The 16,846-nt window shown below is 43.1% G+C and overlaps 1 protein-coding gene across 2 annotated transcripts in view; it reads right to left on the bottom strand.

Annotated features, from left to right (window-relative positions):
• Nucleotides 1-16,846, bottom strand: part of LOC140550301 (copine-8) — a 168,308-nt gene extending 151,462 nt beyond the window's left edge. Inside the window, exon 1 of one of the 2 annotated variants that reach the window (XM_072674217.1) lies at nt 16,550-16,846. In XM_072674217.1, coding sequence (XP_072530318.1) covers nt 16,550-16,650 — 101 coding nt within the window. In that variant the 5' untranslated portion in view covers nt 16,651-16,846. The remainder of the gene's footprint in view (nt 1-16,549) is intronic. The other variant, XM_072674218.1, reaches the window with a different exon arrangement.

The raw sequence follows: 16,846 nt of genomic DNA, 5'->3' as shown, positions 1-16,846 counted from the left end.
GGCTACGTCCCTCTGAGGTGAGCCTAAAATCGGGAGAATCCAGCCTAATCCAGTGTTTCATGCAATTGAGTCATGTTCAGTCTCACCTAATAGCTAGGCACCAATTAGCATGTGATCCGTAGGCGTCCTATTAAGGTAATTGTCCTATTAAGGTAAAGGACAAAAGTATTGGGACACATTTGGGACGCTCTGAACACTGTGGGTAAATCAAAGACTTGGAACTGGATCCTGATTAAAATAGCCAATACCCAATCTATGCCTGGATTGGCCCCAACCCTGATCCACTGGATCGGATTGGGATCGGATTGGGACATGCCTAATTCCCAAATAATAGTTGAAATGTAAAGATTGGTAGATAGCAGTGTTTCAGAGCCTGCTGTTCTGATTGGATTAAAAAAAGCTTATATTAAACTCAGATTTTACACATATGATGGTGTGTTTTAATACTATGACGGTTTTCCTTAAACGTACATCTGTGCAGTATCCGTACAGTATCGTCAGGCTCTTGCCGATACACAGCCCCAGTTCAGACTGATGTACAGTAGCCTTAGATAACTAGTCTAGCTGGAAAGAGCAGCCCTGTCATGATCATCAGCTCCAACGGAGTCCAGCTCACTCTCCTCCTACCGGCTGCATGTATTTCAGTTTGACCCTTGACCTCTGCTATGACTCGTCCCGCTCGGTGCGGCTGAGCGGTGCAGTAATGTCTAGTCCAGCACCGTATAAAAGCTCCCATCATGCCCAGGGAGCTGCAGCCCAGAGGAGGTTCACCGCCACGGTGAGTCACATAGCAACCGGAATTTGCCGCTTCGCCAGGCCCCTGGTAACCCGGCGAGCGGAGTGAAGCCGCGGCCAATCAGACGCTGCGCTCCGGCAGGTCATTATCTTCTGCTTCACACAAAACAGTGTTTGTTCTACAGAGGACCAAAAACACACACACAGATTAGGTCTCTCAGTGTGAGCCCTGCGCTCATCAGGGTGGGAGGAGCTTCTGGTGTGTGAGTACAGCCACACACACACACACACACACTCACACACATACTTTTTATCCCTTCTGTGTCTCAATTCATCTCCCACTCGTCTCAGTGTGGGCACTCACACACTCTCACACACACACACACACTCTCTGACAGACCTCGGCCTCAAACATGCAGTCAGACTTGAAGAGGCTGTCCACTGCACTGGCATTCACAAGCCTTGTCTAGCCATTAATCCCACAGCTGGCACCTGAACCCTGTGGTCAGACTGACCCCGACCAATATTTTCTATCTGGCTCCCCGTTCCTCAACACTGAGCACTGAAGCTGCTGTACATCCTCTCGCAGATTCCTGTATGTCCATTATTGCTGCTTTTGACGTAATGTGAATCTGCCAGCTGTTCTTAACATTGAGTCAGACGTTCATGATGAATGGACCAATAGAAATGCTCCAAAAAGACCAAACCTGAATACACTGACTTCCACAGAGAGTTCATTTCCTTCTTCTGTAAAGATGCCGCTTTGGAGATACAAGGTTTTTGTGTGACAGGGATGACTCGTCATCATTTTGAGATACGGGCAACTATTTTTAATACTGTTATACCGCCAACCCTAGTTCTCTTTGGTATCACTCGAAGAACCTTTTGTAGCACTATTATTTTTAAGGGTCTACATTGTATGATGACGAATGGACCAGAATGACCTGGTAAATTTGCAGTTCTATAGTGGTTGGTGTGTTGCAACAGATAACACCACTATTTGCCAGTGAGCTACCACACCATGTGGGAGACTGGGTTTCGATTCCCAGTCTGGGTGACTGTGCTGCGCTACACCAATAAGAGTCCCTGGGCAAGACTCCTAACACTACACTGGCCCGTCTCTGTAATACGAGTAACCTTGTAAGTCGCTCTGGATAAGAGCCTCAGCTAAATGCCATAAATGAAGATATGAGGTTTTTCAGAGACAGTGAAGATATTCCTCAGCCAGGTCTGACTGGCTCAGCAAAAAAAAAAAAAAAAAAAAGCTTACAAGCACATTTGGGGTTTGAAATGAGTGGGAACTCAGCTCTAAATGCCACAGGATCATGAGGGATTCCAATAAAGGCGCTCCACAGCCGTATTTAGCATTTAAGACTGGACAAATAAATACTGGTTAAGTCATGTGACAGCGTCCTGTTTATTCTCTGACGGTGGTTCCACTCCGTCAACACTGGTGAAACTGGAAAACTGGTGGCTGAAAAGCAAATAAGCACAAATAGCCATGTAGTTCCCATTACGGAGGGGGAAATAATGACCATGTCTATTAACCCCTTCAATTTCAAGGTTCATTATTAAGTTATTAATGTTAAATTTACTCTCAACCACGAAAAATAAAGGAGTAGAAAGGCTTCATTCATCAAGTGGACAAGAAGGACATTTCCAGAAACTGCAGACAGACAGCTCCCACCAAACCCTCACCTTTTCCTATACATACCTAACAGTGTGCAGTGTTCAGGATAGGGCAGCCCAGTGTACTAGAGATGGACTAGAATGTTGGGTTTTGTGTGACTTGTGTGACTTTGATTTACAACCTAAATGTAACATTTGTCTAATGTCTGAGTTTGAAGTCAACTCAATGTTGGGTTTCGATGAACACTTTGATTGATTTTATTTTTTTTGTCTAATAACGTTAAAAAAATTAACGGTAATAACGTATACAGCAATATTTAAAAATGTTGACGTCCTTCAAAACGAGGACGGTAGATAAAAATGACGACGTGTCTGATTGATGGTTCCGATTACTGTCTAATGTCAGTGCCCTTTGTCTAATGTCTGAGCTTGAAGTCAACTCAATGTTGGGTTTCGATGAACATGTGACTTTAATTTACAAAAAAAAAGTAAGTAAGCGTTTTGATGTCAAAATAGTTTTAATATTTTTAGCTAACATTTAGAGACCAACATCTTTCTGATGTGAATTTGAGTTCGGTGAAATTCAACATCTGTCTAATGTCTGATCTTGACGTCAACTCAACGTCAAGTCAAGTCAAGTCAGATTTATTTGTATAGCGCTTTTTACAACTGTTGTCGTCACAAAGCAGCTTTACATAAACATCAATGTTGGGTTTTGATAGACATGTGACTTTGATTTCTTAATGAAATTCAACATCTGTCTAATGTCTGATCTTGACGTCAACTCAATGTTGGGTTTTTAATGGATGTGTGACTTTGATTTACAGCCAAAATTCAACGTCCGTCTAACGTTGGATCTTGACGTCAACTCCGGTTGGGCGGTGTTGACGTCCTTCAAAACGGTAGTAAGGACGGTAGTTAAAAATGACGACGTGTCTGATTGATGGTCTGATTACTGAAGGCTAGTCTTTAACCTCATTAGATCACAGTCCTAATATGTCGCCATGTAATCATGCAGCCCTGTTTCAGACTCATTAGACCAGATTTATGACTGGAACTGAAGCTCCTTTGCCCCAATCTGACACAGCAGAGACTTGCACACCCAAAAACACACACACACACACACACACACCTGCATGCTCAGGGCCGTCGCATTGACTTCCAGCTTTAAAAAGCGTTTAACAGAGCCTCCGTCAGCCAAAGTGACTCAGTCACGCTTCCCCTGATGTGGAGATATTTCCAGCCCCGCCCGTGGACGGTGGGCACCACACAGAAGATGGCGATTCCCCAAGAGACACACTGGCCCCAGCTGGGGCTCAGGAAGCCTTACTGAACATGCGACTCCATTACACAGCCAGTGAGACCCCAGAGACCCAAACACCTGAGAGAGAGATGATTAGATGTGTCTCTGAACAAGCGTGGCTGGAACCAGCAGCCAGAAGCTGATGTTTAATATGGATGATACACAGCAGGGCTTAGAGCAGGAGGAGGGTGTCCGGCAAAGTGGAGATGCAGTGAGCTCGAAAGGCCTAAACAAAAAGCATGAGAGAACTGCTCACAGTTTAACAATTCACTCCTCATTTTTTTAGTTTGTAGACGTGGACCATGTTGGTGCGGTCACTGTGGAAAGGGTACTCTGCTGGCTGCACTATGGCAGAACAATGCTGTTCTGTAGTATTGCTCTATCGCCTCGGTCCACATGCTTCTCTACCATTCAGTGACGGTTCTGCCTTTCTCAGCTTGTCCAGAAAAGTGTGTTCATTGGAGGTGGTTTAAAGCACAAATTACACGTCCCATCTGTAGGGGGAACCCAGGAGCAAGAAATACCAATCCTCAGGTAAAGAACTCAATCAGAATCAATGACTGCCTGAAGACTGGAACCCTTGGACATCATCAAATACTGGGTTTCCTCCCTTGAGATGCTTTGCCAGGCCTTTGCTGTAGCCAACTTCAGTTGCTGCATGTTTGCGGGTCTTTCTGCCTTCTGTTCAGCCTTTAATTAGTTAAATATTGCTCAACTGGGTTGAGGTCAGGTTAGGAAATTCCACTCATTTGCCTTCATTAGCTCTTGGATCGCTTTCACATTATGTTTTGGGTCATTGTCCATCTGTACTGTGAAGCGGCGGCCTATCGGTTTAGCAGCATTTAGCTGAATCAAAAAGTAAAGTTCTATAGACTCACAAATTCATCCTGCAACCTCTATTAGCAGCCATATTATCAATAAGCACCTTTTATCTCATCTATCTTTTTATGAAATAATGAGGGAACAGGCCATACCTGACCATGAAACTGCTTACCAGCCCCTTGTCCAATTACTTTTGTCAAAATTGAGGCACTATGTAAAAAATAGACATGTATATGAAAAATAGCAGATATCCACATCGGCCTACAGTTCCCATATCGCTGCACCCCTACCCTCAGCTCAGACAGAAAGCCAGTCAGACAGATGACCAGTCGGGTTATTACGCTGACCGTTCCCAACAGACTGTCCACTGTCCACAGAGTCCATTTACTGTACACTGCCGGGTTTAACACTGAGGGTGTGGACCTCAGTGGGGCAGGAGGGTGCACACAGGAACTTCACACACACTCTAAATCCAGTAAACACACACACACACACACACACACACTCTCCTGAGTTGAACTCTAACACACACACAAACACAAGCTGCCTTTGCTATATTTGTGAGGACCTTCCATTGACCTAATGATTACTCTAGACAATTAACACTACGCCCACACCTACCCCTACCCCTAACCCTACCCCTAACCCTAGCCCTACCCCTAACCCTACCCCTAACCCTAGCCCTACCCCTAACCTCAGCAACCAAAAGCAAAGCAAAAATTCCCCTCTTTTAGTTTCTAAAATAAAACACCAGTTTTTGTCATAAAAAAGCATCTGGACGTGTGAGGAACACAGAAAGGTCCTCACAAGACAACACGACATCTGGTCCTCACAAATATAGAAATACACACGCACACACATACACATACTCCCTTTCCTGAGTAAGGAAATGCACACATACACACATTTTCATCCCTTTGCTCAGTGAGGAAATGCACACACACACACACTGCTGAATATTTAAACCCCTAGCTGCAGGAGGCGCGAAGGCAGAAACAATTAAATGAATCTTTAACACTTTTTTTTGTTTTCACCCTAAAATGCAGTCCTGAATAATTAAGGAGGAATTTTGGAAAACCACTTCCCGCTGGTTTCTGGTTGTGTAATGAAAGTTCCCATGCAGGAAAAGGCCTTATCACAGCCTCAGGATGTGAGATAAACATTACAAAGGAGGAAGTTCAGACATGGTTCTACAAGCTCCAACAAACGGAGGATGTTTGAAGATCAACATCTCAACATTTTCAACATTGGAGAACTTTTAGAGATCAGCAACACAAAAACTGAATTCTGAAAGATCTCCACCTCCTGAGAGGTCCGACCAGCGGAGAATCTTATGCCTGGTTCACAATTTTAGCCCCGATTTTCAAATCCCCAACTGTTTTTGGAGATCTCAGGTTGGAGGCAAATCAGCGTTTGCTCCACGCTGGCTCGGTCACTACGTGTGAACGGCTGATAGACATGTTCTGAGAGCTAATCTTAGAGCTTATCGTAGAGCTGTAAATATTACAGAATGTTTAAAGACCAACATCTTAAAGGGCCGACAAGAAGAAAATGCTGAGAGATCAACAACTCAGGAGGTCCAACATAAAGAGAGCATTTAGAGACCTGTCCATTCCTCAAAGGTCCAACAAACAGAGAACATTAAGAGATCAACAACGTAGAGGTCTAACCATTACAGAATGCTCAGAGACCAACATCTTACAGATCCAAGAAGTAGAGAACATCAAGGATCCACAACTCAAGAGGTCCAACAAATAGAGAGCATTTAGAGATCTACGCCTTAAAGGTCCAACAAATAGAGAACATTTAGAGATCTACACCTTACAGGTCCAACAAATAGAGAACATTTAGAGATTAAAGGTCCAACAAATGGAGAACATTTAGAGATTAAAGGTCCAACAAATAGAGAGCATTTAGAGATCTACACCTTAAAGGTCCAACAAATAGAGAGCATTTAGAGATCTACACCTTAAAGGTCCAACAAATAGAGAACATTTAAAGATCTACACCTTAAAGGTCCAACAAATAGAGAGCATTTAGAGATTAAAGGTCCAACAAATGGAGAACATTTAGAGATTAAAGGTCCAACAAATGGAGAACATTTAGAGATTAAAGGTCCAACAAATGGGGAACATTTAGAGATTAAAGGTCCAACAAATAGAGAACATTTAGAGATTAAAGGTCCAACAAATAGAGAACATTTAGAGATTAAAGGTCCAACAAATAGAGAACATTTAGAGATCTACACCTTACAGGTCCAACAAATAGAGAGCATTTAGAGATTAAAGGTCCAACAAATAGAGAACATTTAGAGATTAAAGGTCCAACAAATAGAGAACATTTAGAGATTAAAGGTCCAACAAATAGAGAACATTTAGAGATCTACACCTTACAGGTCCAACAAATAGAGAGCATTTAGAGATTAAAGGTCCAACAAATGGAGAACATTTAGAGATTAAAGGTCCAACAAATAGAGAACATTTAGAGATTAAAGGTCCAACAAATGGAGAACATTTAGAGATCTACACCTTACAGGTCCAACAAATAGAGAGCATTTAGAGATTAAAGGTCCAACAAATGGGGAACATTTAGAGATTAAAGGTCCAACAAATAGAGAACATTTAGAGATTAAAGGTCCAACAAATGGAGAACATTTAGAGATCTACACCTTACAGGTCCAACAAATAGAGAGCATTTAGAGATTAAAGGTCCAACAAATAGAGAACATTTAGAGATTAAAGGTCCAACAAATGGAGAACATTTAGAGATCTACACCTTACAGGTCCAACAAATAGAGAGCATTTAGAGATTAAAGGTCCAACAAATGGAGAACATTTAGAGATCTACACCTTACAGGTCCAACAAATGGAGAACATTTAGAGATTAAAGGTCCAACAAATAGAGAACATTTAGAGATTAAAGGTCCAACAAATAGAGAACATTTAGAGATTAAAGGTCCAACAAATAGAGAACATTTAGAGATCTACACCTTAAAGGTCCAACAAATAGAGAACATTTTCAGATGAACATCTTAAAGGTCCCACAAGAGGAAAATGGTTGCTAAGGGTGTTATTGTTTAAGGGTTATTGTTTAAGGGTGTTATCGGCATAGCAACAGATTGAATTACATAGTGAGTTATGTAACGTCTAACCACACCATGCCTGGGCTATCACTGACTATAGCAGGGACTGAGTCTTAACACACTTAACAACTCAAAAAAACGAGAGAAGGTCTAGATCCCCTGTGCTGAAGTATCGGCCGAGCTGTTTCTCTCCACCTTGTGATACGGTCAGGTGTCTACAGGCCAAAGCACTTAAGATGAAAGACTACTGTAGGATGTGGACGCTGAACCCTGGTTATGAGACTGCTATTACAGCTCATATAAGTGTCTTCCTGCACGTTCAGTGTAAGCATTGACCAGCTACACGTGGGAGCTAATGGAAAGCAGCCTGCTGTATACACAGGAGCTGCAGGATCGATTCAGGGCCAGGACCGTCTTTCCAATCAATCGCAAGTCCAAAGGACACCATTAACTTAGTGGGACACCAGAGCCTCCAAAGCCGCGGCTTTAGAAAAAGTTTTAATTCGCACACAAAAGGGAAGCTAAAAGAGCGGGCTATTTTGGAGCTCTATGGATTAGTTCCATCCTGAGCTTAGACAGTACTGCTACATCGATTCTACAGATTGCTCAATACCAAAAGAGGTGTTCACTATTATGGCCACTTTACTGTACATGCTGCAGAAAATGGGGATAAATAGGTTATGTATTTACAGCTACTGGTCATTCATGCACCTTCTACTCTACCAAAGCTGTCAGACCTACCTAGTCTTACCTAGAGTCTGATGGTCAAGGTGACTGAAAAGCTGGCCATCCAGGTAACAACAGACAAGCCAAGCTGGTTTAGCTCTCAACCAGGACCAGCATCCCAGCCAACATGCTGGAACATGGGCTAGGTGGGTTATAGGTGGGCCTGGGCTCTGAGTGGGTCTGTGCATGTGTTGTCACGGGGACCAGGTTGGACTTCCAAATGGACCCCACTGTCACAGCCCACCTCCAGCCAATACTTTCGGGATGATTTAGGTAAGAGCTGGCGATGAGCGGTGGTGGTGGTGGTTGGGTTGTGACAATCCAACATCCTGACCTCACTTGTCACCGAATGCAATCAAAATCCACACAGCAATGCTCAAAGAACTAGTAGAAAGCCTTCTTTCCTGGACAGTAGAGACGGTTACTCCAACAAAAGCAGGATCAACTCTTATTTGGTACCCCTGATTTCCAAAGAAACAATGCATGAGCAGGTGTCCCAATACTTTTGTCAATACAGTGTGCATACGAATGGCTTTAAAAAACCCTTTCTGGACACTCTGCAGGACAGAGCTACACCAGCTTTGCACGGCCTTCCTTTCTATTATATGTCAGCAGTCAGAACAGAGCATAAATACATATAATATAATATTTTAATACTGAATTTATATAATCTTACAGTGTGAGGTGTGAGTACAGTGAGTGTGCTCACCCTGTACTCATTTAACCAAGCTGTTAATATATATTGGCATATTTTGGGCACCACATTCAGCTTTATTTAGAATGATGGAAAACACCTGGATGCCCACAGCACTGGCTGACTGACAGGCCGCACCACATACATCAACCTGTGCACATCCACACAGCAGCTCTGGCTTCCTCCTGGCCGGTGCTCTGTTCTCCGCTGCTGCCAGCGCACAACACCCCTGCAGTAATTGCACTTTTGATAAGTACATGGGCAAGGAGCTGCTCATGCTGAAAATTGAACTCCTCTAAAATCTGGTTGCACAGGAACACGGTCAGGGCCTAAAATAACCCTGTCCACGGCGTCTTACAGGAAACCTAATCCTCAGGCCATGGTCATGATATCCACAACCAACGGGATCTCGGTTTGTGAAAAATTACCAATACACACAGAATTAGATACGAAAACATGAGAAACATGTAGAAATCAGGAACCCAGCCACCTACATTAGCCATAACATTAAAACCACTGCCTAATGCGGAATAGGCATGGGCTCCACAAGACCTCTCAAGGCACCAGATAGAGGTGAGTGTAATCAGCACTGCTTAGCATTTTCTCTCTCTCTGACTCTCTCTCTCTCTCTCTCTGAGTCTCTCTGAGTCTCTCTCTCTCTCTCTCTCTCTGACTCTCTCTCTTTCTCTCTCTCTGACTCTCTCTCTCTCTCTCTGTCTTTATTTTTTTTCCCGTTTTCTTGCAGATCCAGATAACGATAACCATGGTGACGACGTGCCCCTCGCTTACAGTAAAGGCATGCACCTGGCGGTAACCATGGCATCACCACTGTCCCTGCATGTGTGAGTATGTAAGTGTGTGTGTGTGTGTGTGTGTGCAGAAGCACAGAGTTCAGCGAGCTTCCCCAAGGGGATGCAGAGCAGAGCGATTTACCATCCACATTTCCCAGCGCTTCGTAACACACACACACACACACACACACACACACACACACACACACACACACACACTCCTCCATGCCCACTCTGATTTTGCTGTGTTAGCAGGGTCGCTGCACCCTGGCCTGTGTTTTGCACGTGAACGTAAAATAATTGACCTATCCATGCTCTGCCCACATGCTCTCTTCTCATAGCAACTGTTGCTATGTTGAACACTTTTTTGTGGAGTTTGGAGTCACAGAAATTGTTGGGCTGGACTGTAGCTGCTGCAGCCAATCAGAACCACCCATTTGGGTCTACTGAGAGTATGTCAGCCATTTCTCTCGGAGTGTTGGATGTATGAAGTTGAACTGCAGTGTCATGGTTTTGGGGGCGCGTCAATCTCCCACAATGCACTAGTAATATCTAGTAAACAGCATAGCTCACTGCATGGGCTGAATGTGGACCACAATGCATTGCAAGTCTCTTTGTTTCTAAGCAAAACAGACTGCGGGAACGAAACTGAGCCGATGACATTTGCTTATATAAGCAAGTGATATTTACAAGCAACTGGACGCGTTACCAGTAGATTAAGGTTGCTAAGCAACCTAGGAGATCAGTGCATGAACGGCACAGTGCTTTACTAACTCAGCGTCCAGTTCACGAGTGGAGGGAGTGGAGATCTGGAGCTGGGGTTTGTGCAGGCGTCTGAATCCGTGATTCCACCAGCAGACACTCAGCAGACTAAATAGCCCCTCCCACCCCAGCACAGTACTAATGAGGGAGCAGGGAGCCACTTCGCTCACAGCCTGGCTCTGCAAGTGTTCTGTAAAGCTTGTCCAACCTAGCAACAGTTGGCATGAAAAGGCACGATTGTGGGCGGAGCATGGATAAGTAATTTGGTAATTAGGAAATTACTTTAATTATTAATTGCAATCATTATTAGTGCTATTATTAACAAAAAAGATTAAAATTAAATAAATAAATAATATATATAATATATAATATAATAACACTAATAAAGTGTAAAATAAAAGTTAAAGGATTAAAGCAAAACATCCAACAAGTAAAAACAAATAATTGTAATAAAAATAATTAAAAATGAAAATGCATCAAATCCACAGTAACTGACATGACAGACCATCCTGTTCAATAAGAACAAGGGGAAAAAATCATATAAATAAAAATAATAATCAATTTATACTTAAAAAGTATATAAAGTGCATAAAAAGACGATAATAACTTAATAATTAAAATTATTAAAGAGCAAATAATAAAAATGTTCTGTTACTAATAAACCCGATTAAAGAGGAATGTTTTAGTGGCTGTTTAAAAATGTCCGCTTCTCTAGTTCTTTTTGGTGCCGTCTTCCACAGTTGTGAGAGAGTGTAAGAGATCCTACTGTAAAGCCCACTTTACAGAAAGCACACTTATACAGAAAGCCCACTTATACAGAAAGCACAACTTTACAGAAGGCCCACTTATACAGAAAGCCCACTTATACAGAAAGCACAACTTTACAGAAAGCCCACTTTACAGAAAGCCCACTTTACAGAAAGCCCACTTTACAGAAAGCACACTTATACAGAAAGCCCACTTATACAGAAAGCACACTTTACAGAAAGCCCACTTTACAGAAAGCACACTTATACAGAAAGCACACTTATACAGAAAGCCCACTTATACAGAAAGCACAACTTTACAGAAAGCACAACTTTACAGAAAGCCCACTTTACAGAAAGCACACTTATACAGAAAGCCCACTTATACAGAAAGCACAACTTTACAGAAAGCACACTTTTACAGAAAGCACAACTTTACAGAAAGCACAACTTTACAGAAAGCCCACTTATACAGAAAGCACACTTTACAGAAAGCCCACTTATACAGAAAGCACAACTTTACAGAAAGCACACTTTACAGAAAGCCCACTTTTACAGAAAGCCCACTTTTACACATTTAAATGCACGTTTCTTTATTTGCTTAATTTAACCTCTTAAAATCTGCAGAACCACAATTGGTCATTGTTTTGCATGTAGTCACTGAACAGTAATCCTAGGGTGTGATAAAAGTCACAGAGTATAAGAGGTTTACATATTGGAAGAAAATTAAACATAAACTGCTGATATATTAGTTAAATTGAGTTAAATATGGGCGATATGATATTTTCATATGGTGATAAATTGTGTTGCATGATATAAAGCATGTATATATGTTTTAATAATGAGGAAATTTAATAAACACAATAATTAACTGCACATTTCCTTATAAAGAGTGTAATTAGTGGCGTATATCTGATCGCAATGCAGCAGATTTTTAATATAAAACACACCTTTAAGCATGGGATAGTAACAGGACAGCTTCTCTGCTGTTATTGCTGCATTTTATCTGCATGTCAAAATATTGCAGTAGATACTGTGTGTCGTGAAACTGTCCTTACATTAGAGTTGGGCAATATGACGATATTTTATCATATCGTAATACATTTTGTTATCGTGATTATATGTTTTTTAAAGAATTTAGAGGATACTGTGCTTAATAAACACTGATCATACAGTATTTTTACCATATCACCATATCATATTTATATTTATACAATACAGTACTTTTACCATATTGACCTAGTTCTATGCTATACTTTATTGTATTTCAATATGTTACATTTAACAAACAAATGGTAGAAGTGGGCTTTAATATTTGGGGGAAATGCCAGATTTCAGTCCTGTAAAGGATTTTTCCCACTTATTTTTACTTTAAAAAATCAACAAAACATGTCACTTGAACAGTGGTTGGTGTGGCGCAGCAGATAACACCACTACCAGGGTTCGATTCCCGGTCTGGGTGACTATGCTGCGCTACACCAATAAGAGTCCTTGGGCCAGACTTCTAACACTACACTGACCCACATCTGTGATATGAATAACCTTTTAAGTCGCTCTGGATAAGAGCGTCAGCTGAATGCCGTGAATGTAAATGTAGGGGCAGTGGTGGCTCAGCGGTTAGAGCGCCGGGATATCGATAACAGGGTTGTGGGTTCGATTCCCGGGCTCGGCAAGCTGCCACTGTTGGGTCCTTGAACAAGGCCCTTTACCCTCTCTGCTCCCCGGGCGCTGGAGTTGGCTGCCCACCGCTCTGGGTGTGTGTGTGTACTCACTGCCCCTAACACGTGTGTGTGTGAGTGTGTGTTCACTACCAGATGGGTTAAATGCCGAGGACACATTTCGCTGTACGGTGTACAGTGACAAATACGTGCACCTTTACCTTTAATGTAAAATGTAAACAGGGGTGCCCAAACATTTGCAGATGAAAAATACTAAACACATTATCATGATACGTAGTACTACAATTTTACCATATCACCCATCCTGAGAATGTTATGAGTATGTAGATTGTAAGTATGTATTTAATTACTTATTTATATATTATTTCTTTTTTGAAATCTGATATATTTAATCATATTTAAATATATCATGTTGCGTAACTTTTACCTTTAACAGTTTAATAATTTTTTATGTTTTTTATGTTTTGTTTTTATTAAACTGATTTTACATAAACTGGTCTACTTGACAATTTTACATTCACTAATGTTATCTAAACTGGTTTTATTTAAATTGATTTTACTTACAACAGTTTTATCAAAATTGGTTTAAAGCGATTTTATCTACACTGGTTTTCCTTCAACTGGATCTATTTAAACTGATTTGAGTTAAACTAATTTGACGTAAACCGATTTGACTTGACCAATTTGACTGGTCTATTGAAACTGATTTAACATAAACCAGTTTTATCTAAACTGGTTTTACTGAAACAGGTTTTACCTAAACAAAACTTTTTTATCTAAATTGACAAATTAGTTTTAAGTTACAATCCAAGCCAAAAGGGTTGTCTGATCAAATTCTGCATTTTGCAATTCCCTACATCAACAATATCACAATGCTCTTATCATGGGGATGATATCATTTTGCCATATCGCCCAATACATGAGCTTAAATGTAATAATAATTAAGTTTATTTTAAATATTTATTTTAGAAATGTTCATGATACACAATATTACATATTACCTTATCTTATATCCTGAGGTTTGAAAACACATAAAAACCCAATAGTCTCAAATTTAAAATCAGATTTTTAAATATATTTATATAATATAATAATATTTTCCAATATTTTTGCTCGAAATTCAGTTAAAATTCTGAATTTACTAATAAAATTTAGTCTAATTCAGCTCCCTTTCCTCTGTAACATGCAGTTGTTCCGTGTTTTAAGTTTATGATCAGGAAACAATGCTGAGGTGTAATTTCTCACAACAGCCATAAATACCACCACACTGCCCACTCCCCACACACACACACACATACACACACACATCCATCCCACAGCAGCGTGCAACACCATCCAGAGCTGCCTTATATCTGTTCTCTCCACAATCCACACAAACAGCCTTTCTTCTTCCAGCTGGACGTGCAACAGTGGAGGGGGGAGTGACCGGACCGGCAGAGAATCTGACTCAAAGTCATGCTTCTCACGAGGGGAGCTGCTGAAGAGCCAGGCTGAATCACCAGCAGCGATATCACACCACTCAGCCACTCTAGATGAACATGAGGGTTACTAATTAACGGCTGCTCATGGCTGAAGCAAATCACCCCGAAAAAAACACACAGCCTGACCAGCTCAAACTGGTCAAACTGGTCTAGATGGTTGACCAGTTCAGCTCAGCTGGTTTGAATTTAACGATTTAGCTGGTCTACTAGCATGACGAGCATGCACACGCTGGTCAACCAGCATAGCCAGGCTGACCAAGCTGGCCCACCAGTATAGTCAACCAGTACAACCAAGCTTGCTGACCAGCATGACCACTCTAGTACACCAGTATGACCTTCTCAAACAAACTAGTCAACCAGTACGACCAGCCTGACCATGCTGGTCCACCAGTATGACCTTCTTGACCAAACTAGTCAACCAGTACGACCAGCCTGACCATGCTGGCCCACCAGTATGACCTTCTCGACCAACCTAGTCAACCAGTACGACCAGCCTGACCATGCTGGCCCACCAGTATGACCTTCTCAAACAAACTAGTCAACCAGTACGACCAGCCTGACCATGCTGGCCCACCAGTATGACCTTCTCAACCAAACTAGTCAACCAGTACGACCAGCCTGACCATGCTGGCCCACCAGTATAACCTTCTCAAACAAACTAGTCAACCAGTACGACCAGCCTGACCATGCTGGCCCACCAGTATGACCTTCTCAAACAAACTAGTCAACCAGTACGACCAGCCTGACCATGCTGGCCCACTAGTATGACCTTCTCAAACAAACTAGTCAACCAGTACGACCAGCCTGACCATGCTGGCCCACCAGTATGACCTTCTCAACCAAACTAGTCAACCAGTACGACCAGCCTGACCATGCTGGCCCACCAGTATGACCTTCTCAAACAAACTAGTCAACCATTAAGACCAGCCTGACCATGCTGGCCCACCAGTATGACCTTCTCAAACAAACTAGTCAACCAGTACGACCAGCCTGACCATGCTGGCCCACCAGTATGACCTTCTCAACCAAACTAGTCAACCAGTACGACCAGCCTGACCATGCTGGCCCACCAGTATAACCTTCTCAAACAAACTAGTCAACCATTAAGACCAGCCTGACCATGCTGGCCCACCAGTATGACCTTCTCAAACAAACTAGTCAACCAGTACGACCAGCCTGACCATGCTGGCCCACCAGTATGACCTTCTCAAACAAACTAGTCAACCAGTACGACCAGCCTGACCATGCTGGCCCACCAGTATGACCTTCTCAAACAAACTAGTCAACCAGTACGACCAGCCTGACCATGCTGGTCCACCAGTATGACCTTCTTGACCAAACTAGTCAACCAGTACGACCAGCCTGACCATGCTGGCCCACCAGTATGACCTTCTTGACCAAACTAGTCAACCAGTACGACCAGCCTGACCATGCTGGCCCACCAGTATGACCTTCTTGACCAAACTAGTCAACCAGTATGACCAGCCTGACCATGCTGGCCCACCAGTATGACCTTCTTGACCAAACTAGTCAACCAGTACGACCAGCCTGACCATGCTGGCCCACTAGTATGACCTTCTCGACCAAACCAGTCATCCAGCTTGGTCAGGTCGAATGTCCACCAAGTCCACCAAGCTCTAATGAAAACATACACTACACCGATTAACCAGTTCAACCAGCTTAAACATCCAGGATCTTCAGCTTTCCAACCACCCTGACCGGGTGAGACCCCCTGGAACCACCTAAACACGGACAGGCTGGTAACACTACACTTCTCCTGCCCACAGTATTTTTAGGACTGCTGTCTGAGAGCAACCACCACACAAGCAGAGCTGTCTGTGAGACCCTGCCCTCAACAGCCCACCCAGAGAACCCCCCCAGAGAACCCCCCCAGAGGTCTGGAGAAAGTGTGAAGTTCTGAGAAGTGCTCAGCCCAGGTCCTGCCTGCAGACACACAGAGAGCTCCGCCACTCTGCTGCTGGTGTTTCCCGGCTGCGCCAACTTTCAGCAGAAGCGGTTCTAGCTCGGGTGGTCTTCTCAGCTCCAGCCCCCGAAGCCGGAGGAGAGCAGAGAGGAGCAGAGCAGAGTGCCGCTCTTACCTGCACGAAACTGTGATCTCAACTTTGGTGGCGGGGATGGCGGCGCTGAGCGGGTCGAAGTCTCCTATCGCCGCCATGTTCAGGAAGCTGCTGCTGTTCATCGTGGCTGAGGCGCGCGGATAAACACACCCCGTGGCTGCTGGAGTCCGAGCCCTTCCAGGAACCGCAGCGCGAGCAGCTCCCGCGCCCTGCCCAGAGCATGTGCGTGTGCGTGTACGAGTGAGTGAGGGAGTGTGTGAGCTGCTGGTGTGCGCGCGCGCGTGTGTATGCGCGCGTGTGTGTGTGTGTGTGTGTGTG

This window comes from Salminus brasiliensis, chromosome 2 (genome assembly GCF_030463535.1).
Source record: "Salminus brasiliensis chromosome 2, fSalBra1.hap2, whole genome shotgun sequence".
Lineage (NCBI taxonomy): Eukaryota > Metazoa > Chordata > Actinopteri > Characiformes > Bryconidae > Salminus > Salminus brasiliensis.
Note: the sequence above shows the minus strand (reverse complement) of the source record. Positions and strands in the feature narration are given on the sequence as shown.